Source organism: Curcuma longa, chromosome 9 (genome assembly GCF_044706935.1).
Source record: "Curcuma longa cultivar G26 ecotype Majalengka, Jawa Barat chromosome 9, ITB_CL_G26_1.1, whole genome shotgun sequence".
Classification (NCBI taxonomy): domain Eukaryota; kingdom Viridiplantae; phylum Streptophyta; class Magnoliopsida; order Zingiberales; family Zingiberaceae; genus Curcuma; species Curcuma longa.
Window position 1 is genome coordinate 10,317,807 of NC_133869.1, and position 22,852 is coordinate 10,340,658.

The window sequence follows — 22,852 nt, forward strand, 5'->3', positions numbered from 1 at the left end:
TGCAATGATGTCAGTGGAATTTGAATCGTTGGGAACGCTGAGGTGCTATATCAGATGAACTAAATTTCTTTGAATTAATTGAATTGATTTAATGTTAAATAAAAATTGAATAAACGAATGATAAAATATCAATTTATTCAATCAAAAATTAAATTAATTAAAATTTTTAATTATAAAGATTTATTAATTAATTACGAATTTATAACTTCATTTATTTAAAAATTTATCAATTTATTTAGCAGAAAAATTAAAATTTTAAAATAATTAAATTGAATTTTTAATATCTAAATTAATAAAAAAAATGCTGCATTTTGTATGTTAAACGTCTGTTTTTTCCACACCCTTACTTGAAAACAATGTTAATGGATTAAACCAGTTCGAAACAATGTTCTTGAAAATATTGAACACATAGTAAGCCTGTCCTCGGGGCAATGGTGCAACGGTAGGACATTCGAGTTGTAACTTAGGGATCCGCGGTTTGATTCCTAGCTACGACGTATTTGTAGGAATTTTCTTCCAAATGGGAAACACAATCAAAGGATGCTGGACATCTGGATTGGCCACCGTATGCGTATGCGCTTTTCGATTTATCCTGGTGGTTGGTGGGAAACTTCCGTGGGACCGGACGGCCATCCTCAGGGATTGAGTCCATGAGACTGATTGGAATTTATAATTTTTTTTTTTTTTGAACAATAGTAAGCCAACGATATGGACATTCTCTAAATAGACAATTCCATGGAAACAAATAATGGAAGAAGTGCATGCTTGGGAGAAAAAACTATTAATGTAATTATCCAAAACACATCTAGAAAGAAAATATTCCCATATCACATTCGGAGAAGATTGAATGCATTTGATTTCTACCTTTCAATGGGTTTTGATTCTAGGAAACTCGAATCAAACATGAATTATTAGAAGGGTATTCTACCATTGTCAACCCTATGATTCGATCCTTGTTTAATGGTGCAAATCTACTACTTAAGAATCAATTTGGCTATAATTATATAATTTTTTTGATAACCTAAGTTTTCAATTCTTCAAATTAACTAATCGCGTGGGTAATCATTTCGGTCCCACAAAAGTTTTCCATCAGTCTCCAGAGTAAATCCGGGTAGTACTTATGTTATTGGACAATCCACTCCTTACTCTTTTTTTTTGCCCTTTATTTAACTGATGAAAATTTATAATTTAATTATTTTTATATAAATTAAAATTTAGAAATGGAAAGAAAAGAATATATACTCATTATACATTTTCAGCTCGAGACACTTTAGATTAAAAGAAATGTGAGGGGCTAAATGAAATTTATCGCCAAATAGCTATTGAGTTCGCCCTAACCCCCTTCACGCAATATCGACGCGTCGTTGTTCCTCCGTCCTCGACCTCACTCTGCTCCTTTCCCCCCTAAACTTCTCCTCTTCCTCTTCGATCTCTTTGGTCTCAGGTAAAGAAACAGCAGATCGGTCGGCGTTGGACCTCAAATCTTCGACGATCGGTTACTGGAGGTTTTCACAGAAACAAGTATAGCCAATCTCAGGTTGTCATTTCGCAGCTCCTTGAGTTTTTTTTTTCTGTTACTTTGATATTCGTTGATTGTTAGAAGAGGAATGATCTCATTTCGGAGTGTTTTACATTTGTTAATTGTTTTTTGTTTTGTATGAATGTATGATGATGCCCTTTTGCTTGACGTCTCTAGTGTTAATTTTACCAGGCATAGCTTGACATTCTCTTTACAATTCCGAGAAAAAAGATTTGGTTTCAGGGTTGATGTGTGCCATTTGAAACCAAATAGTAGATAAATAGTGACCCAATTTCCAATTTTGATGAGGAGCTTGTTGTGGTTCTTGTAGACGTTTGATACCTGCAGAGTAAATAACTACATTGAGAAGACAGATATTAGTATCTACGATGGCTGCAAAAGTTGATCCAACAAGTAATGAACCACGCCGAGCACAAACTAGTGGAACTATGCCCACTTCATCAAACAGTCCTAAGGTCTCCATTTTTGGTGCAAAATCTGGATTTGTGATACCCAAAAATAAACATTCTGGTTCATTAGTTCCCATCTTTCGAGCTGGGGGAAAATTGGATGGTAGTTCTGCTAAAGAAGAAACAACCAAATCAGTTCAAAGAAAAACTAAATGGGGTCCTGATCCTACACTGGATGCTGCTGTCAGAAAAGGAAGGGCGCTAGCATATCAGGTATGGTGTGACAGAGATAATTGTTTGTAACCCTTAGTTGTTTTATTTTAACATCTTGATTATTGTTTTATGATACTTTTTGTGAAAATTTTAGAAGTTTTACTATTATATATCTCTATTTGGTTTAAAGTGATACCAGGCACAGTCTCATGTACATGAGATGCTATTTGAGTGCTGCCACAAGTAAATACATGCAAACATAATGATTCCACTTGTCAGAAAAATTCTCAACTATTTCAGCAGGAAACTTTCATTTTCACTCTAGCTACTAGATGGAAGTTTCTCATAAGAAGCTTCAAATTCCAGGTTACATTAAGTGATATTACTTCCTGAGCAGATTCGTTTGGAGCAAATTACCGACCAACTGAAATCTGGAGTTCTGGAAACCACAGATGATCAAAGTCCTTCCTCAACAAAGCAAGATTTGGAAGATGATTCTGGCAGCCACACCATTGGCAAGGAGGTAGAATACATGATATTGTTTTAAGGAGAATAATTTTGATTACTTCTAAGCATATTTTACTTATTGTCTTCATAGATATGTTCAGGCTGTGCTATTAAAAATATCTCAGTTCTAGCATATTTTACTTATTGTCTTCATAGATATGTTCAGGCTATGCTATTAAAAATATCTCACTATTTTACATGTAAACTGATTATTGTGTCCCCGTACCTTTCTAGTTGCCTCTCCTGAGAAGGATAACTATATTCATTACTAATTGGTTTAACCTTCAATGCGAATATGCAGTCTTCAAAGATACAGCGTTTGAAGTTGGAAAGGCGAGAAGTTATTGGTAATTATCTTCTATTTCTCAGTTTATTTCTTTCCCATATGCTCTTGTGTCTGAGGAATTGCATTTTCATTATAAGTGCCCTCTATAAATTTGAAACACTCAATTTGTAGGTGAAATTCTTCGGTTGAATCCTTCCTACAAACCTCCCGCTGATTACAAACCATTGTTGAAAGAGACTGATATTCCCATTCCTGTAAGTTTATTATATGGTTCTGTCATCTGCTTTCTTTGTTTACCATGCTGCTTATTCATTGTTCTAGGCATTTGTGTGGATAGCTTCTGTGTTTCATATGACCAACAATACTTTTATCAACTTGCACCTTTTTCAAAAAGTTGTTTTATGGGGTTAGATTCTTAAATTTTAATGTTTTGATTTGCATTGCATGTAAATATCTGATCAATCCTTTGTAGTATCACTTTTGAATTTTAGTTGGTAAAAGTTATGGTGAACTAGAGGTAGATTTTTAATATAGCAATTTTTTATGGACAAAATAATATTGGGTTAGCTTTGTTGTGGACAATCTTTAAACCCCTCAAACATAAAATTTTGCATGGTTCCAAAAGTGCTTATTATTAGTGTGTCAATGGGTTGTGCCTGGGCTAGGCATGACACAAGCCCGTTAGGCTCGTTTGCTTTTTGTGTTGTTCCATCGTGCCTTATCCTTGGACCTTGGGCGAACTTGAGCATCAACTTCTTTCTAGGGATCCCAACCCATTCATTGGGCGGAGTTTGTTGGGTCTTCCACGGACACAGATACACAATAGGTTGAGATCCATACTTGCAAACCCAAGAGCGTCTAACATTTCCAACCTCAGAGCTAGAGAGTCGAGGCTATCCGACACCCAAACCATGGGCTTCCATTATATCTTAATATAAATTTTAAAAATGATTAATTATCTATATGATAAAAAAAACTCTTCTAAGTCAATGCATTAGTAAAAATTTAAAATTAATATCCTAGCTCAACACAAAGAGTTACGTTGTCAGGGTAGTAGTATGCTTACAACGTTGATGGTGACCTCGTGAGGAATTAGGGAGATTATTATAAAATAGATAATATAATAATAAAAAATAAAGAGATTGGTAAAGATTAGGGATTTAGAGAATGAGATTGAGAATGAAGAGAATGCAAGCTGAGTCGAGAGATTGACAATGAGAATTGTGAATTGTTTATAAGGGGTGGCATTGGGATTATCTATAGGGAAATTTTTTTTTGAGGTAAAATGGTAATTTTAATCTTAATTTGACCCAAATACCGGCAAACTAACTAACCGTTATCTTGAAAATTTGGGAGTGTTTTAGTCAAGTCACTTTTTGTGACTGTGTAAAGAAGTGGGACAGTCCATTTAGATTACGCCTGGCACAGCTTCATGCTGTGCTCGGCATAGACCACACGACATGTAGGCCGAGCAGCAACTATCCAATTTGACCCATGGGCTAGGCCTGGCCTGTCCCAGCATGACCCGGTCTTTGGTGTGCCATTGCAAGCAAACCCATGTCAGTCTAGCCTTGTTGTGGGCTACACAACCTGTTTGCCACCCCTACCTATTATTACTATTTTAAGATGTCATGGATAATTGAGTTTTCATTTGTTAGAGAATAGCAATTCAGTGATCTGTCTCCATTACTTGTCATCTTTTGCGTTTTTGCATGTTCTTTCTTATGGCGATTGAAGATCAGTGCACATCCAGGATATAATGTTATTCAGCTACTACTGGGGCCTGAAAGCAATACCCAGAAGCGACTAGAAGAAGTATGAATTATATTATGGTGATTCTTTTGAGCAGTGTTTTAAACATTGATATAATACTTGCTATCTTTCTATCTTTTTTTTTCGTTTTCTTTTGTGCACCACAGGAGACAGGAACTAAAATACGTGTGTATGGAACAAAAAAAGACACAAGAGAGAAGGTGATTACAGCAATGACATTTTATGAACAATGGAACTTAATAATTTGGTTTGCTAACCTAGCTTTTTTCAGTGTTGATATGGTTCCTTTTTTCCAGGCTATAAAATCTTAAAATTCTTGCTTTTCCTGTGTACTTTTCATAATTTGTCATAGCAATTTAGGGTTTAGGACTTAGGGTTTAGGGTTTAAGGTAGCAACGGAAGTAGGTAGCAAAGGATGAAGAGCATATGTGACTGGTTGGAATAAGAAGGTTCTGATCTGCTGAACCCTAAGAGAAGTGAGAGATTTGGAAGCAAAGGAGCTTGGTGTCTTGGGAAGTGACAGCAGAAAAGGAGGCTATTTCTGGAAGTAGGTAGCAACGGATGAAGAGCAGATGTGACTGGTTGGAATAAGAAGGTTCTGATCTGCTGAACCCTAAGAGAAGTGAGAGATTTGGAAGCAAACGAGCTTGGTGTCTTGGCAAGTGACAGCAGAAAAGGAGGCTGTTTCTGGAAGTAGGTAGCAACGGATGAAGAGCAAATGTGACTGGTTGGAATAAGAAAGTTCTGATCTGCTGAACCCTAAGAGAAGTGAGAGATTTGGAAGCAAAGGAGCTTGGTGTCTTGGGAAGTGACAGCAGAAAAGGAGGCTGTTTCTGGAAGTAGGTAGCAACGGATGAAGAGCAGATGTTACTGGTTGGAATAAGAAGGTTCTGATCTGCTGAACCCTAAGAGAAGTGAGAGATTTGGAAGCAAAGGAGCTTGGTGTCTTGGGAAGTGATAGCAGAAAAGGAGGCTGTTTCTGGAAGTAGGTAGCAACGGATGAAGAGCAGATGTGACTGGTTGGAATAAGATGGTTCTAATCTGCTGAACCCTAAGAGAAGTGAGAGATTTGGAAGCAAAGGAGCTTGGTGTCTTGGGAAGTGACAGCAGAAAATGAGGCTGTTTCTGGAAGTAGGTAGCAACGGATGAAGAGCATATGTGACTGGTTGGAATAAGAAGGTTCTGATCTGCTGAACCATAAGAGAAGTGAGAGATTTGAAAGCAAAGGAGCTTGGTGTCTTGGGAAGTGACAGCAGAAAAGGAGGTTGTTTCTGGAAGTAGGTAGCAACGGATGAAGAGCAAATGTAACTGGTTGGAATAAGAAGGTTCTGATCTGCTGAACCCTAAGAGAAGTGAGAGATTTGGAAGCAAAGGAGCTTGGTGTCTTGGGAAGTGACAGCAGAAAAGGAGGTTGTTTCTGGAAGTAGGTAGCAACGGATGAAGAGCAGATGTGACTGATTGGAATAAGAAGGTTCTGATCTGTTGAACCCTAAGAGAAGTGAGAGATTTGGAAGTAAATGAGCTTGGTGTATTGGGAAGTGACAGCAGAAAGGAGTCTGTTTCTGGAAGTAGGTAGCAACGGATGAAGAACATATGTGACTGGTAGCAACGGATGAAGAGCAGATGTGACTGGTTGGAATAAGAAGGTTCTGATCTGCTGAACCCTAAGAGAAGTGAGAGATTTGGAAGCAAATGAGCTTGGTGTCTTGGGAAGTGACAGCAGAAAGGAGTCTGTTTCTAGAGGTAGGTAGCAACAGATGAAGAGCATATGTGACTGGTTGGAATAAGAAGGTTCTGATCTGCTGAACCCTAAGAGAAGTGAGAGATTTGAAAGCAAAGGAGCTTGGTGTCTTGGGAAGTGACAGCAGAAAAGGAGGCTGTTTCTAGAAGTAGGTAGCAACGGATGAAGAGCAGATGTGACTGGTTGGAATAAGAATGTTCTGATCTGCTGAACCCTAAGAGAAGTGAGAGATTTGGAAGCAAAGGAGCTTGGTGTCTTGGGAAGTGACAGCAGAAAAGGAGGCTGTTTCTGGAAGTAGGTAGCAACGGATGAAGAGCATATGTGATTGGTTGGAATAAGAAGGTCCTGATCTGCTGAACCCTAAGAGAAGTGAGAGATTTGGAAGCAAAGGAGCTTGGTGTCTTGGGAAGTGACAGCAGAAAAGGAGGTTGTTTCTGGAAGTAGGTAGCAACGGATGAAGAGCAGATGTGACTGGTTGGAATAAGAAGGTTTTGATCTGCTGAACCCTAAGAGAAGTGAGAGATTTGGAAGCAAAGGAGCTTGGTGTCTTGGGAAGTGACAGCAGAAAAGGAGGCTGTTTCTGGAAGTAGGTAGCAACGGATGAAGAGCAGGTGTGACTGGTTGGAATAAGAAGGTTCTGATCTCCTGAACCCTAAGAGAAGTGAGAGATTTGGAAGCAAAGGAGCTTGGTGTCTTAGGAAGTGACAGCAGAAAAGGAGGTTGTTTCTGGAAGTAGGTTGCAACGAATGAAGAGCATATGTGACTGGTTGGAATAAGAAGGTTCTGATCTGCTGAACCCTAAGAGAAGTGAGAGATTTGGAAGCAAAGGAGCTTGGTGTCTTGGGAAGTGACAGCAGAAAAGGAGGTTGTTTCTGGAACTAGGTAGCAACAGATGAAGAGCAGATGTGACTGGTTGGAATAAGAAGGTTCTGATCTGCTGAACCCTAAGAGAAGTGAGAGATTTGGAAGCAAAGGAGCTTGGTGTCTTGGGAAGTGACAGCAGAAAAGGAGGTTGTTTTTGGAACTAGATAGCAACGGATGAAGAGCAGATGTGACTGGTTGGAATAAGAAGGTTCTGATCTGTTGAACCGTAAGAGAAGTGAGAGATTTGGAAGCAAAGGAGCTTGGTTTCTTAGGAAGTGACAGCAGAAAAGGAGGCTGTTTCTGGACGTAGGTAGCAACGGATGAAGAGCAGATGTGACTGGTTGGAATAAGAAGGTTCTGATCTGCTGAACCCTAAGAGAAGTGAGAGATTTGGAAGCAAAGGAGCTTGGTGTCTTGGGAAGTGACAGCAGAAAAGGAGGTTGTTTCCGGAAGTAGGTAGCAACGGATGAAGAGCAGATGTGACTGGTTGGAATAAGAAGGTTCTGATCTGCTGAACCCTAAGAGAAGTGAGAGATTTAGAAGCAAAGGAGCTTGGTGTCTTGGGAAGTGACAGCAGAAAAGGAGGCTGTTTCTGGAAGTAGGTAGCAACGGATGAAGAGCAGATGTGACTGGTTGGAATAAGATGGTTCTGATCTGCTGAACCCTAAGAGAAGTGAGAGATTTGGATGCAAAGGAGCTTGGTGTCTTGGGAAGTGACAGCAAAAAAGGAGGTTGTTTCTGGAAGTAGGTAGCAACGGATGAAGAGCAGATGTGACTGGTTGGAATAAGAAGGTTCTGATCTGCTGAACCCTAAGAGAAGTGAGATTTGGAAGCAAAGGAGCTTGGTGTCTTGGGAAGTGACAGTAGAAAAGGAGGTTGTTTCTGGAAGTAGGTAGCAACGGATGAAGAGTAGATGTGACTGGTTGGAATAAGAAGGTTCTAATCTGCTGAACCCTAAGAGAAGTGAGAGATTTGGAAGCAAAGGGGCTTGGTGTCTTGGGAAGTGACAGCAGAAAAGGAGGTTGTTTTTGGAACTAGGTAGCAACGGATGAAGAGCAGATGTGACTGGTTGGAATAAGAAGGTTCTGATCTGTTGAACCGTAAGAGAAGTGAGAGATTTGGAAGCAAAGGAGCTTGGTTTCTTAGGAAGTGACAGCAGAAAAGGAGGCTGTTTCTGGACGTAGGTAGCAACGGATGAAGAGCAGATGTGACTGGTTGGAATAAGAAGGTTCTGATCTGCTGAACCCTAAGAGAAGTGAGAGATTTGGAAGCAAAGGAGCTTGGTGTCTTGGGAAGTGACAGCAGAAAAGGAGGTTGTTTCCGGAAGTAGGTAGCAACGGATGAAGAGCAGATGTGACTGGTTGGAATAAGAAGGTTCTGATCTGCTGAACCCTAAGAGAAGTGAGAGATTTAGAAGCAAAGGAGCTTGGTGTCTTGGGAAGTGACAGCAGAAAAGGAGGCTGTTTCTGGAAGTAGGTAGCAACGGATGAAGAGCAGATGTGACTGGTTGGAATAAGATGGTTCTGATCTGCTGAACCCTAAGAGAAGTGAGAGATTTGGATGCAAAGGAGCTTGGTGTCTTGGGAAGTGACAGCAAAAAAGGAGGTTGTTTCTGGAAGTAGGTAGCAACGGATGAAGAGCAGATGTGACTGGTTGGAATAAGAAGGTTCTGATCTGCTGAACCCTAAGAGAAGTGAGATTTGGAAGCAAAGGAGCTTGGTGTCTTGGGAAGTGACAGTAGAAAAGGAGGTTGTTTCTGGAAGTAGGTAGCAACGGATGAAGAGTAGATGTGACTGGTTGGAATAAGAAGGTTCTAATCTGCTGAACCCTAAGAGAAGTGAGAGATTTGGAAGCAAAGGGGCTTGGTGTCTTGGGAAGTGACAGCAGAAAGGAGTCTGTTTGTAGAAGTAGGTAGCAACGGATGAAGAGCAGATGTGACTGGTTGGAATAAGAAGGTTCTGATCTGCTGAACCCTAAGAGAAGTGAGAGATTTGGAAGCAAAGGAGCTTGGTGTCTTAGGAAGTGACAGCAGAAAAGGAGGATGTTTCTGGAAGTAGGTAGCAACGGATGAAGAGCAGATGTGACTGGTTGGAATAAGAATGTTCTGATCTGCTGAACCCTAAGTGAAGTGAGAGATTTGGAAGCAAATGAGCTTGGTGTCTTGGGAAGTGACAGCAGAAAAGGAGGCTGTTTCTGGAAGTAGGTAGCAACGGATGAAGCACATATGTGACTGGTTGGAATAAGAAGGTTCTGATCTGCTGAACCCTAAGAGAAGTGAGAGATTTGGAAGCAAAGGAGCTTGGTGTCTTGGGAAGTGACAGCAGAAAAGGAGGCTGTTTCTGGAAGTAGGTAGCAACGGATGAAGAGCAGATGTGACTGGTTGGAATAAGATGGTTCTGATCTGCTGAACCCTAAGAGAAGTGAGAGATTTGGAAGCAAAGGAGCTTGGTGTCTTGGGAAGTGACAGCTGAAAAGGAGGCTGTTTCTGGAAGTAGGTAGCAACGGATGAAGAGCAGATGTGACTGGTTGGAATAAGAAGGTTCTGATCTGCTGAACCCTAAGAGAAGTGAGAGATTTGGAAGCAAAGGAGCTTGGTGTCTTGGGATGTGACAGCAGAAAAGGAGGCTGTTTTTGGAACTAGATAGCAACGGATGTAGAGCAGATGTGACTGGTTGGAATAAGAAGGTTATGATCTGTTGAACCCAAAGAGAAGTGAGAGATTTGGAAGCAAAGGAGCTTGGTGTCTTGGGAAGTGACAGCTGAAAAGGAGGCTGTTTCTGGAAGTAGGTAGCAACGGATGAAGAGCAGGTGTGACTGGTTGGAATTAGAAGGTTCTGATCTGCTGAACCCTAAGAGAAGTGAGAGATTTGGAAGCAAAGGAGCTTGGTGTCTTGGGAAGTGACAGCAGAAAAGGAGGCTCTTTCTGGAAGTAGGTAGCAACGAATGAAGAGCATATGTGACTGGTTGGAATAAGAAGGTTCTGATCTGCTGAACCCTAAGAGAAGTGAGAGATTTGGAAGCAAAGGAGCTTGGTGTCTTGGGAAGTGACAGCAGAAAAGGAGGCTGTTTTTGGAACTAGGTAGCAACGGATGAAGAGCAGATGTGACTAGTTGGAATAAGAAGGTTCTGATCTGCTGAACCCTAAGAGAAGTGAGAGATTTGGAAGCAAAGGAGCTTGGTGTCTTGGGAAGTGACAGTAGAAAAGGAGGCTGTTTCTGGAAGTAGGTAGCAACGGATGAAGAGCAGATGTGACTGGTTAGAATAAGATGGTTCTGATCTGCTGAACCCTAAGAGAAGTGAGAGATTTGGAAGCAAAGGAACTTGGTGTCTTTGGAAGTGACAGCTGAAAAGGAGGCTGTTTCTGGAAGTAGGTAGCAACGGATGAAGAGCAGATTTGACTGGTTAGAATAAGAAGGTTCTGATCTGCTGAACCCTAAGAGAAGTGAGAGATTTGGAAGCAAAGGAGCTTGGTGTCTTGGGATGTGACAGCAGAAAAGGAGGCTGTTTTTGGAACTAGATAGCAACGGATGAAGAGCAGATGTGACTGGTTGGAATAAGAAGGTTCTGATCTGTTGAACCCTAAGAGAAGTGAGAGATTTGGAAGCAAAGGAGCTTGGTGTCTTGGGAAGTGACAGCAGAAAAGGAGGTTGTTTCTGGAAGTAGGTAGCGATGGATGAAGAGCAGATGTGGCTGGTTGGAATAAGAAGGTTCTGATCTGCTGAACCCTAAGAGAAGTGAGAGATTTGGAAGCAAAGGAGCTTGGTTGCTTGGGAAGTGACAGCAGAAAAGGAGGTTGTTTCTGGAAGTAGGTAGCAACGGATGAAGAGCAGATGTGATTGGTTGGAATAAGAAGGTTCTGATCTGCTGAACCCTAAGAAAAGTGAGAGATTTGGAAGCAAAGGAGCTTGGTGTCTTGGGAAGTGACAGCAGAAAAGGAGGCTGTTTTTGGAACTAGGTAGCAACGGATGAAGAGCAGATGTGACTGGTTGGAATAAGAAGGTTCTGATCTGCTGAACCCTAAGAGATGTGAGAGATTTGGAAGCAAAGGAGCTTGGTTTCTTGGGAAGTGACAGCAGAAAAGGAGGCTATTTCTGGAAGTAGGTAGCAACGGATGAAGAGCAGATGTGACTGGTTGGAATAAGAAGGTTCTGATCTGCTGAACCCTAAGAGAAGTGAGAGATTTGGAAGCAAAGGAGCTTGGTGTCTTGGGAAGTGACAGTAGAAAAGGAGGTTGTTTCTGGAAGTAGGTAGCAACGGATGAAGAGCAGATGTGACTGGTTGGAATAAGAAGGTTCTGATCTGCTTCACCCTAAGAGAAGTGAAAGATTTGGAAGCAAAGGAGTTTGGTGTCTTGGGAAGTGACAGCAGAAAGGGAGGCTGTTTCTGGAAGTAGGTAGCAACGGATGAAGTGCAGATGTGACTGGTTGGAATAAGATGGTTCTGATCTGCTGAACCCTAAGAGAAGTGAAAGATTTGGAAGCAAAGGAGCTTGGTGTCTTAGGAAGTGACAGCAGAAAGGGAGGCTGTTTCTGGAAGTAGGTAGCAACGGATGAAGAGCAGATGTGACTGGTTGGAATAAGATGGTTCTGATCTGCTGAACCCTAAGAGAAGTGAGAGATTTGGATGCAAAGGAGCTTGGTGTCTTGGGAAGTGACAGCAGAAAAGGAGGCTCTTTCTGGAAGTAGGTAGCAACGAATGAAGAGCATATGTGACTGGTTGGAATAAGAAGGTTCTGATCTGCTGAACCCTAAGAGAAGTGAGAGATTTCTAAGCCAAGGAGCTTGGTGTCTTGGGAAGTGACAGCAGAAAAGGAGGCTGTTTTTGGAACTAGGTAGCAACGGATGAAGAGCAGATGTGACTGGTTGGAATAAGAAGGTTCTGATCTGCTGAACCCTAAGAGAAGTGAGAGATTTGGAAGCAAAGGAGCTTGGTGTCTTGGGAAGTGACAGCAGAAAGGAGTCTGTTTCTAGAAGTAGGTAGCAACAGATGAAGAGCATATGTGACTGGTTGGAATAAGAAGGTTCTACCTCTGTAGTTTTGGAATCTAGATTTGATTGAGAGATGGCACTGATCTTCAGGCAGAATTGTTGAAGCCTGCTTAGAAGCTGGCTTAATGGATTGGTGCCAACCCAAAGGTGAAGAGAGAAGGCACTGATACCACACAGAAGATAAGGAAATTCTACGTTATTAGGATTCAGGTGCAGATCCAAGTAGTTAACACAACTAAATCTATTTTTCTTTTACATATGATCGATAGAAATATTGAATCAACTGTGAGTGTTAACGCCCGACCCATATCTGGCATATGATCTTGTACATAAATATAGACAATCCCTAATGCTGGTATATATAATACTCATGATAAAACTCTAAAACATAAAATGTCAATGTATCCATGTTGGACTAAACCCAGAACATCTAACACCTAAGATCTCTAATACCTTTAGCAATACCTTTAGAACAACTTTAATTCCCTTCTAAGCGGTGTTCTTTTTATATTCAAGTATATAACAGTTGATCTAGGCTACCACAAAGTTCAAACTATACATTCCTTGAAAATTTTGGTGAATTATGATGGGGGATTAGGGCTCAAGTGTACCATTTTATTTGTTTCATTTTTTTTAGTTGATAGATTCCGTCTATATGATTTCAGCATGAAGTTACTTATTCTGTCAAAACTGAAGCTCTGGATGCATACGAGGAGCTGCACGTTAAAATTTCTGCAGATACATACGAGAAAATCGATACAGCAGTCGCCTTACTTGAATTGCTACTCACTCCTGTATCTGTGAGTTCACTGCCTTAATTTTGTTTTGAACTCTTGTATTTCTTTTTCTGAATTCTTTTTATGATCCATAGGTGCTTATTCTGCACTTCAATTCTTTTTCTAGGGTATTACTGTAACGAGTTCCACAAGTTTGACTTCACCCATTAATGGAGACAGTACAAAAACGAACTTGAAAGAAACAGCTTCAAGTTCAATGGTTTTGGGGACAGTTGATGTTAATCAAGGTATCGGACGCCCTATGTTGTTGCCTACGCAACCGAATGCACTGCAATATCAACCTTTTGCTGCTCCTTGGCCTCTTGTTGGCACACCTAATGCCCAACAACGACCAATTTCCAGCTTTATGCCTTCTTTGCCTAACACTACTGCTCATTTTTCTGCACTTCCATTCATGGGTGTACCTTCTTCCCCTCAATTACCTCAAGGCATGCAGCAGAATCTGAATCAACCTCCACCCCTACACCATTCAGGCCAGCAGCCTCCACTGTATCCTACTATGCTTACCCGCATGCCTCCGTTTGGTACTCAACCCGCTACCGGAGCATTGCCTGCTCCAACTCAACTGTTATCGCCGCAACCAGTGCCTGCGGTTCCTAGCTCAGCATTTCCGGGTAGGCCTTTGTCTACGTTACCTCCTGCAGGCAACTCCGGATGGTCTCAGGTTGTTCCATTGGTTCAGAGGCCATTGTTGCAACCCCAAGCTCTACACATTAGGCCTGTAGCGGTTGTTTCTTCACCAGCTGTTGCTCCAGTTCCAAATGCTCCTCCTAGCACTCCCAGTGCGCCTTTCAGTTTACCTTCACTACCAAATGTAGGCCCAAACAAGCCAGTTAGGCATTTGGCAACACAGTTTCCTCCTGCTCCATTTCCTTCCCAACCGGGTGCCACTTTTACCTCGATCACGCAGACTGGACCGGTTTCAACACCTTCACTGGTTCCATTGTCTTCCGGTGCACCATTGCCAACTACACCAAGTGCGGCACCCTCATTTATGCCTGTGTCTATGCTGCCAGGACCACCAGCTCCAATGCCACATCTACCTGTTGGAAGGCCTCAAATTCCTCTACCATCTGCTCCTGCCCAATCATCGAGACCGGCTCAGCTGCTCGGCTCATCTGCAACACCTGTTTCTGTTCCCGGAGGCATGCTGGGTTCTGCACCGGAGACTCCATCACCGGTTGCAGCACTCAGACCGCCACGTCCAATCTCCGGTGATTTTACATATCAACCTCCTGTTGCACAAAATCTTGCTCCTTTGGCATCTTCGAGACCCAATATTCAGCCTGTCCAACAAATGTCTCAGCCTCCATCTTTTAGGCCAGCTTTACACAACTCCATCAACCTTCAAGCCTTCCCTAATCAAGCGAACCCAACTCAAATTCCAATGCGACCGCCGTCTTCCCCAGTTTCTCCCTTCCCAGTTGATCCAACTATAGCAAGGCCACCTCCAAGCCTTCCGACATTCTCAGGCGATAGTTCTATACGGATGATGGTCCGGCCAAATCCAATGGCTCCCAGTTTTCCTTCAGGACCACCCCAACCACCTAATCTTCCAGGCCAATCTGTTCCTTTCATGCAGACATCTCCGAGCCAGTTGCATCCTCCAAACAGGCCTCATCCTATGATTCCAGTTCAGCAGTTGGGTGGCAAACCGCCTGGTTATGTCTCCGGTGGCATTCCATCAATCGCCGGAGGGAGTCAAATTTACGATCCTTTCTCACCGACGGCGATCTCAACCGCATCCAGAAAAGCAGAGGACAATGCCTTAGGCGCCAGGAAACCTGAGGCAGACTCGGAGTACGAAGACCTAATGGCATCAGTCGGTGTGAAGTGATTCCACCTACATCCTAAATGCTACCGAGCAAAAGATGACTGAGAAGAAGAGCGACAGCAATCAGTGGATGACCTTTGTAATCAAGTGAATTTGGCGAGGTAGATGTTAGTTTAGCATGAACCCTTCTGTTGTTTGCAGGCCATTTCTTCAGGGAGACAAGTTTTGTATATCGTTACTAAAATGCTGGTACATAGGTGCTCGACTTACTGTGTTTCAATTCACAATCGAACCATCGATAAGTCACTCGTCTCAACTATATAGAGTTAACTGCATGTATATCGTGTTTAACATTTCAGCTTGCAGAGGAAGGGGAGGGATTAGGAGTGTAAACGAGTCAAGTTGCTCGCGAATTATTTGAGTATCAGTTTGAAAAAAAAATTATTTGAGTTTGTTTGATTAAATTAATGAGTCAAGGTCGAGCTTAATTTTGAATTCGAAAATATTATCGAGTCAAATTTAAGCTTAACAGTATGTAATTTGTGAGTTCATGAATATGTTTATTTAAAAGTTCATGAACGTATTCGTTAAGAAGTTCATAAGCATGTGTTTATATATATATATATATATATATATATATTATAAATATTATATATTAACGAATCAAGTTCGAATTAAGTTCATTTAACTTTTAAACGAATTATTTTTGAATCGAATTTGAATTAAATTCATTTAATTTTAAAATGAATCATTTTTAAATCGAGCTCAAGCTGTTTGTGAACTATTTAATTTCATTACGAACTAAACTTGAATTTAAGAATTAAAGTTCGAATCAAACTCGAAACGAACTCGAGCTTAAAGAAAACGAATCAAGCTCAAGCTCGAAAAAATGATAATCCCAGTAGCCACATCTCTATGGGTAGCCGCTCCGGTCCCACGGAGTTTTCCACCGACCATCAGGGTAAATCGGGAAGCGCAAACGGTGGCCAATCCAGATGTCCAGCATCCTTTGATTGCGTTCCCCATTTGGAAGAAAATTCCTGCAAATACGCCGTAGCTAGGGATCGAACTGCGGGCCCCTGAATTACAACCCGGATGTCCTACCGTTGCACCATTGCCCCGGAAACATCAAGTTCAAGCTCGAGCCTCTTACTATTCGACTCAATTCAATTCAATTACACCCCTCCTTCAATTCAATTACACCCCTAGGAGGGATCTTTGCTTTTGGTCAGCCAACAAAAGATAAGTCTTTGTTCACTAGAGCATTAAGTCAACCGTGCGGTGGCGTCTCGCTCTACTTCGGAGATCGGAGATCCGTCGGAATCAATTTATCGTCCTATAGTGTACGCCGGAGATCACGAATCTCGGCGCTGCATTTCCGGGCTTTCTTAACTCCCCCGAGGTCGCCGGAAAATCGTCCCCTGCGAGCGCGGTGCCGAAGGTAACTCCCCTATTGACAAAAGAGGAACGCCTGAAACCGCTGGAGAAAGCTTCAACAGACGCGAAATGTTTGCCGGACTAGTGATCCGCAGCAGTACAACACCACCATCCACAGACCAAGCACAACAGATCCTAAAGCCAGAAACTTTTGGCAGGTGGAGTAGAAATATCTCAAGGTAATTGAAGAACTCGTCACCACAACGCCGGCCCAACTTCCTCGATCTCTGAAATTGGAAAGTTCACAGACAAAATCTTTTCAGGCAACCGGCGAGACGACGGAGAGGAGAAGTAATCCATCCGAGCCCTGTTGGGGGAGCTTATTGCCGAAGACGTCGTCCCGGCTGAACAGGAAGAGCAACGGGATCGAGTAGCAGGAAGCATTCAAAGACGCTCGAATCCGGCAACCGCTCGACGATTTCTCCGCCATCTCCACGAGCCCCGGCGAAGAACCCAGCTTCTGGAATCAGGAGGATCCACCGCGATTGAGGTTTGAAGGAGCGCCGGGTCATCCGAAGGCGGTGCGATTGGTGGTCGAGGGCGACCAGGAATCGACGGTGCGATTAGGGTTTCAGATCGCAGCTCCATTCCGTTTCGGTAGTCCGAGGCGAAGAGGCGAGAGATCTTGATGGGCCGCTTTATTTAAGCCTGCTTTTCAACGGGCCCGGTTCGTTGGATGAAATCTTGACCGTTAGTTATTTTATGGACGGATGATAATCCCATTCTACCGATTATTTGCCACAAACCATTATTTTTGTGTTTGTTAGATTTAGGATTAACATGTATGTTCAAACAGCGTACGTCTTTTTTACTGCTTCCGTGGTCGTAGGGACCATTATTTAAAACTTTTTCCACTAATAGAACCTTGGTGAATTGTAAACCATGGACCGATTTAAACAGCGTATCTGAACGGCTAAAGAACTTTGACCGCTTGCTTTAAACCGCGCTCGACCAGTTCGCCGTCATTCTGCATCCGATCGGAGATGGCAGCGATCACCGCCCTCGCCGTTCTGCCGGCTTCTTCCCAGTCTTCTCTCTTCCTCCGCCGCCTCCCCTTCGCCCTCTCAGCTAAAGCCTCCTGCTGCCCCTCGCCTCGGGCTTCTTCTGCCTCCCGATCCACCGCCTCCATCTTCTCCCCCGTTCCGCGCTCGTCGCTTCCCCGACCCTGGACGCGTCTCTCCGCGTCCGAGCCTGATGAAGCGGAAATCGAGGTGGAAATAGATGGAGGAGGCGCCGACGGGTCCGATAGCGGCTCGGATGGTAGCGCAGGTGGGGGGAACGGTGATAGCGGAGATGGGGATTCCGAGGAGAGCGAAGAGGGGGGAACGGATAAGGAGAAGGGAGAGAAACCGAGTGGGATGCTAATGTCGCAGAAGATCGCGCTGGCATATGCGGCCCTCGTCGGAGGTAATTTCATCTGATCGTTTTTGTCTATGAAAGTGCAAGCTGCGAAAGTGAATAATTGTATCCAGGAGGTACATATCCTAAAATCTAGCATATTACAACCAGAATTCCTTTTTGATTTGTTCTATAATAGGCTCAGCTTATTATTGGAACCTCTTATGTCTTCTTTTTGCTGCATTTTGTCGTCTTTAAATCTTTCTCTTTCAGTTTTTCTTGCAGGTGCCCATCCATTTACCAAACCAAATGCTATAGTTTATAAGTCAGATTTACTCTAGCAGTAAAGTATTGTCATGAGATTTGGATCAGTTAATGATTTGGTCCGAGTCCTAGGTCATTATGTCTATCGATATGCAGCTATTTCAAATTGATATGTTATAAAATCAGTTGGTTATTTGAGTTTGTGTGCGTGTGTATTCTTTGTTTTTTCTCTTCTTTTTCGCAATTTGTTTCCATGAATTGTATGAGACTGGTGAGGAGTTTTGTATAGGGGTGTAATCGAACCGAGCCAAGCCGAACAGTAAGAGGCTCGAGTTCGAGCTCGGTTCGTTTTTCCGAAGCTCGAGTTCGGCTCGAGTTCGATTCGAGCTTTAATTCTTAAGCTCGAGTTCGGCTCGTAATGAAATTAAATAGTTCGCGAACGGCTCGAGCTCGGCTCGAAAAAAGACTCGTTTTAAAGTTAAACGAATTCAGTTCGAACTTGGTTCGAAAATAGCTCGTTTAAAAGTTAAACGAGCTTAGTTCGAACTTGGCTCGTTAATATATAATATTTATAATTCATGTAATATATATATATATATATATATATATATATATATATATATATATATATATATATATATATTCGTGAATCTCTTAACAAACACGTTCGTGTGAACTTTTAAACGAACATGTTCGCGAACACGTTCGTGAGCATTTAAACGAACATGTCCGCGAGCTCACGAACCAAATACTGTTAAGCTCGAGCTCGGCTCGTTAACTTAATCGAACGAACTCAAACGAACTTTTTTCGAGCCGAGACTCGAATAGTTCGTGAGCAGCTTGGCTCGTTTACACCCCTAGTTTTGTACCTATTAGGCAGGTTGGTTCCCGGTTTTAGAGAAATGTAAGTGCAACCTTTAAGACACATATAGCATATAACTCAAAAGTTAATTGAGGTGAAAATGCAACACCTTGACTATTCTAGCTACATATATATTTTTGGCGCATGGAGTTGCTACATAAAACGAAAAATGGGTAGTTGCACTCACAATATCCCTAGGACATCAAGTGGGTGAATAAAATTGTCAATGCCGGTCCCAATCGCAAATGAAAAAGATTGAGGGTTGTGTTAGGCATGGACAATCAGTGTTCTATTGTCTAAATCTATATATTTGGGGCAAACATAGCTTGATGATGAGGATGATTAAATGGTGAGAATGAAATAAATGTCACCTCCTCTAAGTTAGGACTAATCTACTTGATCATGTATATCCTACTTAGTTTAGTTAATCGAGATGAATTTTATTGAAACTATGGTCACTAACAAAAAATTGTGTGCTTTGTCTAAGCTAGATTTATGCTCAATTTCTGTGAAAACTAGAGAAAAGAAGGGGACAAAGAGAAGGGGAAAAGAACCTGCTGGCATGTCTATAGATCTTTTCCAATAAATTACCTTCTTATATTAATTGCTCTAGGCATTTATCCAGTCTATGACCATATTACATTTGCCTAATGTTGCATAAGTCTTATGCTGCCTGATCAATCCTTATCTCGTTAAAGTTTAAATCAATAGTGATTTAATTGATCTAGTTTGAACCATATAAACATATTTTATTTTCTCTTTCTTGAACATATTGTTATGGGTTGAAGAATTTATTTCTTTGCTTTTTCACCAGGAAACTTATTCTCTGGATTACCTAGGTCAACATGTAAAACTTTCTTTTGGAGCTGCATATGCTTGTATTTACTACATATGTTAATAAAAGACCGATTGCATCCCCTATGCATATGCTTTTTGAAAGTTTGGAGTTATTTTTTATAAACTTTCCAGATATTATTCAAGTGATGAATGGTGGTCATCAAACTAGGAGTAATTGTTGAAGAGACCTTCTCTATTTTGTGTTCAACTCTTCTATCTTAAGACTGTGTTGACACTCGTTGAATGGAGAGGAATGAGAGGAGAAGAGAGAAAGGAAAGAAAAATTCTTGACCCTCAGTTACCTCACCTTCGTCGAGGGAGATAAAAGGAGAGGGGAAATTGCTCTCATCATCATCTTCCTGGTTTGCTTGCCTCACCCTCAAAATTGGCCCACCATCCAGATGTGGAAACCCCACAGCCGCACTGAGCTTCCACACTACCAGTGGAACCTCTCCGCATGACTGCACAAGCTCGTTGCCATGATTCTATGGAATTGGTGCCGCCCGCCCAGATTTGGATGGATGCGAGTTGGAGCCAAATCGCTATTGCAGAATCCGAAACAGAACAGATGCAATTTGGAGCCAAATTGCTTCTATGGGATTTGTGACAACTTCTTTGTTCGGAAATTTTAATAAGCTAAACAGAGGAAAGCACTTCGTAATCTATGCTTTCTGTTCTTCTCTTTTCAAATTGACTGGAGTAAACACAACTAAGGAAAATACTCATTGGGGGAACCATGGAAAAGCTACATCATCCGTGCAATATATGTCTGCTAATCTCCATTCTAGTGTGGATGCTCTCCTGATAGATCTAATCTATTGGGGATTTTATCAGACTTTGATCTCAGCAGTCTTGTTTCTAGCTGGCCCTACTTCTTTTTTTTTTTTTTTGAGATTTCTTAAGTTCATACAAAAATATTTTTGTTCTTGTAAATGCCACCACTTATATTGCCTATGTATATTTTCAAAAGGGTACAGTCTCCTTGGAAATATCTTCAATGCAAAACTGAGGGTAATCTTGCTGTTGCAAATTGCTCTAGATGTCCTCCATTCCTATCAATATTCCCAACATAGCCTGGAGATAGTTCTTGTAATTGATGGATCCTGCTGATTGTTTATAATTGTGGCGTGGGTGATATTATCCAAGTAACTTGCAAGTTATAATTGTTCATACTATTCAAAATAGTGTATTGCCATTGGAGCTTCTTAAATTTTAGCACACACTTAGATCCTCTCTTAACTTCTAAAGAAGTGGGCCTGCCGCACACTCTACTACCAATTATCTATCCCTGTGTATTTGATACTTTATGTATTAAGCTATTACTTTTTAAGAATACTAGAACCTAGGTCGCCAAGCTTGGTAATTATTTTGTCCATCATCATGGCTAATCATTCTTAATGGTATATGATTCAACATTCCATCTTGCATGTGATTAGATATGTAGTTGTGGAGATCCTTTGATGGAAGCATATAAATAATTATGGACTTATTATAGCAAACACAGGCAATCTGTGTTTGGCTATTACATCTAATTAGATTTGATGGGTTAATATTTTTCTGCAGAAGATGAGATTAATAACTATTCAATCATCCAATAACTGGACATTATAATCCTAGAAACTAATAAATGGCAGTGTATTAATTATGTCTCAGATCCTTGCAATGTTTGGAACTAATAGTTTTTTTTATATATAAAATATACTATACGAGTTCGCATACAATTGCATGGGTTTCATTATATTCTCATCTTTCTGAATTGTATAACATTAGTAACACGCATTGATGATGTTTCTTTTTGTTGTTAATGGCACCCTCTCAGTTGGTGGAATCATGGGATATGTTAAAGGTGGTAGCCAGAAGTCGTTAGCTGCAGGAGGGATATCAGCCTTGCTACTGTATTTCGTGTACACACAACTTCCAGTAAGGCCAGCTTTTGCTTCATCCCTGGGTCTAGGTATGACAACAACATCAGTCAATATTCCTCCTCATGTCTCCCCTAGACTAATGCTTGCTGATGCCTCCTCTACATCTAGGTCTATCTGCAGCTCTCCTCGCAGTCATGGGTTCTCGCTTCAGGAGGTCTGGGAAGATCTTTCCAGCAGGTGTTGTATCTCTTGTCTCATTGGTCATGGTCGCTGGCTATTCTCATGGAATCCTCCGTAGCTCGCATGTTTAATGTCTCAATATCAAAATTGCCTGTCGTTAAGAGAGTTTGAATCGTAGAAACTCTTCTTTTCTGGTTCCTGTAGACTCTACTGAGCATGTCTTGTGGACCTCTAACTTTGATGCCTGGCAGATATTTTCTTCTGCAAATCGTAACCTTTTTCACCTTCCATCCCATGGAATAATCGTGTTCCATAAGATAAGAGATAGGGTAGAATAATAGACCAGCTTGTTTATGATAATGATTCTTTGAAATTGAAAGGTTCTCTGAAGAGAAATATTGCTCGCTGTCGCCTTTATACCTTCCTATCTCCTGATATCACCGTTCCTTTATGCTTTTCCATCGATACCGTCACTGCTAAGTTAGCAATCCTGAGGATGATGCAATAGATTCCTTCTTTTTCTCTCATCTTTTTTGTTGCAATTACATGCATACGTCTCATTCTTCTTTCTTCCTTTGCCTGCTTCTTTTGTCCCCATTTGCAGTTGACTCACATTGAAGTTAAACCCCTCGTACTTCAGCCAGCGTTAAGGTCTCCAGTAAGTGAGCACTGCACTTCTTTCTTTCTTTCTTTAATTTTTTTTAATGATTTTCTTGATCACTGCCTTTGCTTTCACGTTTTGGCTTCCCCTTTGCGAAGTGTTTCCCTCCCCCTATGAAATGGTGGCAATTGGCAATGATAAGATGCCAAGAATCAGGGACTATCTTATCTCTCTGAGGGAATCCATTTGGGACTCCACTTTGCATCCCACTTTATTGTAAGTGGTCACAGAAGGAGAGAGAGTCTTGTGGAGAACTTGAAATGTCACATCTCCATGCCAATTTTTATTGAGTTGGTGCACTGATTCTAACTCAGCAATTATTAAGTAGTTGATTTAGGTAAGGGACAATCTGGAAATAAATAAGAGAATAAAGTTTGAGCTCTTGGTACATAATTGAATTAATTACGATGGAACAGAATTATAGAAGAAAATAAGAATTTATATTTTGATGAAGTTGAGATAATATTCTTTTTCATCGTGATCAATTGTAGTTTCTCAATTTACTTCTTCATAGATAGTCGTATGATTGACCGTGT

The 22,852-nt window shown here is 41.4% G+C and overlaps 2 protein-coding genes across 2 annotated transcripts; both read left to right on the forward strand.

Annotated features, from left to right (window-relative positions):
- The first annotated feature begins 1,375 nt into the window (after nucleotides 1-1,375).
- Nucleotides 1,376-15,188, forward strand: LOC141834303 (uncharacterized). Its single transcript, XM_074721675.1, has 9 exons — nucleotides 1,376-1,537; nucleotides 1,851-2,202; nucleotides 2,540-2,665; nucleotides 2,951-2,996; nucleotides 3,107-3,189; nucleotides 4,673-4,750; nucleotides 4,855-4,908; nucleotides 12,967-13,101; nucleotides 13,205-15,188. The coding sequence occupies exons 2-9, from the start codon at nucleotides 1,909-1,911 to the stop codon at nucleotides 14,933-14,935; spliced, it is 2,547 nt and encodes an 848-aa protein (XP_074577776.1). The 5' UTR covers nucleotides 1,376-1,537; nucleotides 1,851-1,908; the 3' UTR covers nucleotides 14,936-15,188.
- A 2,073-nt stretch (nucleotides 15,189-17,261) lies between these two features.
- Nucleotides 17,262-21,943, forward strand: LOC141834937 (uncharacterized). The gene is made up of 3 exons (XM_074722331.1): nucleotides 17,262-17,716; nucleotides 21,430-21,564; nucleotides 21,644-21,943. The coding sequence occupies exons 1-3, from the start codon at nucleotides 17,293-17,295 to the stop codon at nucleotides 21,784-21,786; spliced, it is 702 nt and encodes a 233-aa protein (XP_074578432.1). The 5' UTR covers nucleotides 17,262-17,292; the 3' UTR covers nucleotides 21,787-21,943.
- Nucleotides 21,944-22,852: the final 909 nt, after the last annotated feature.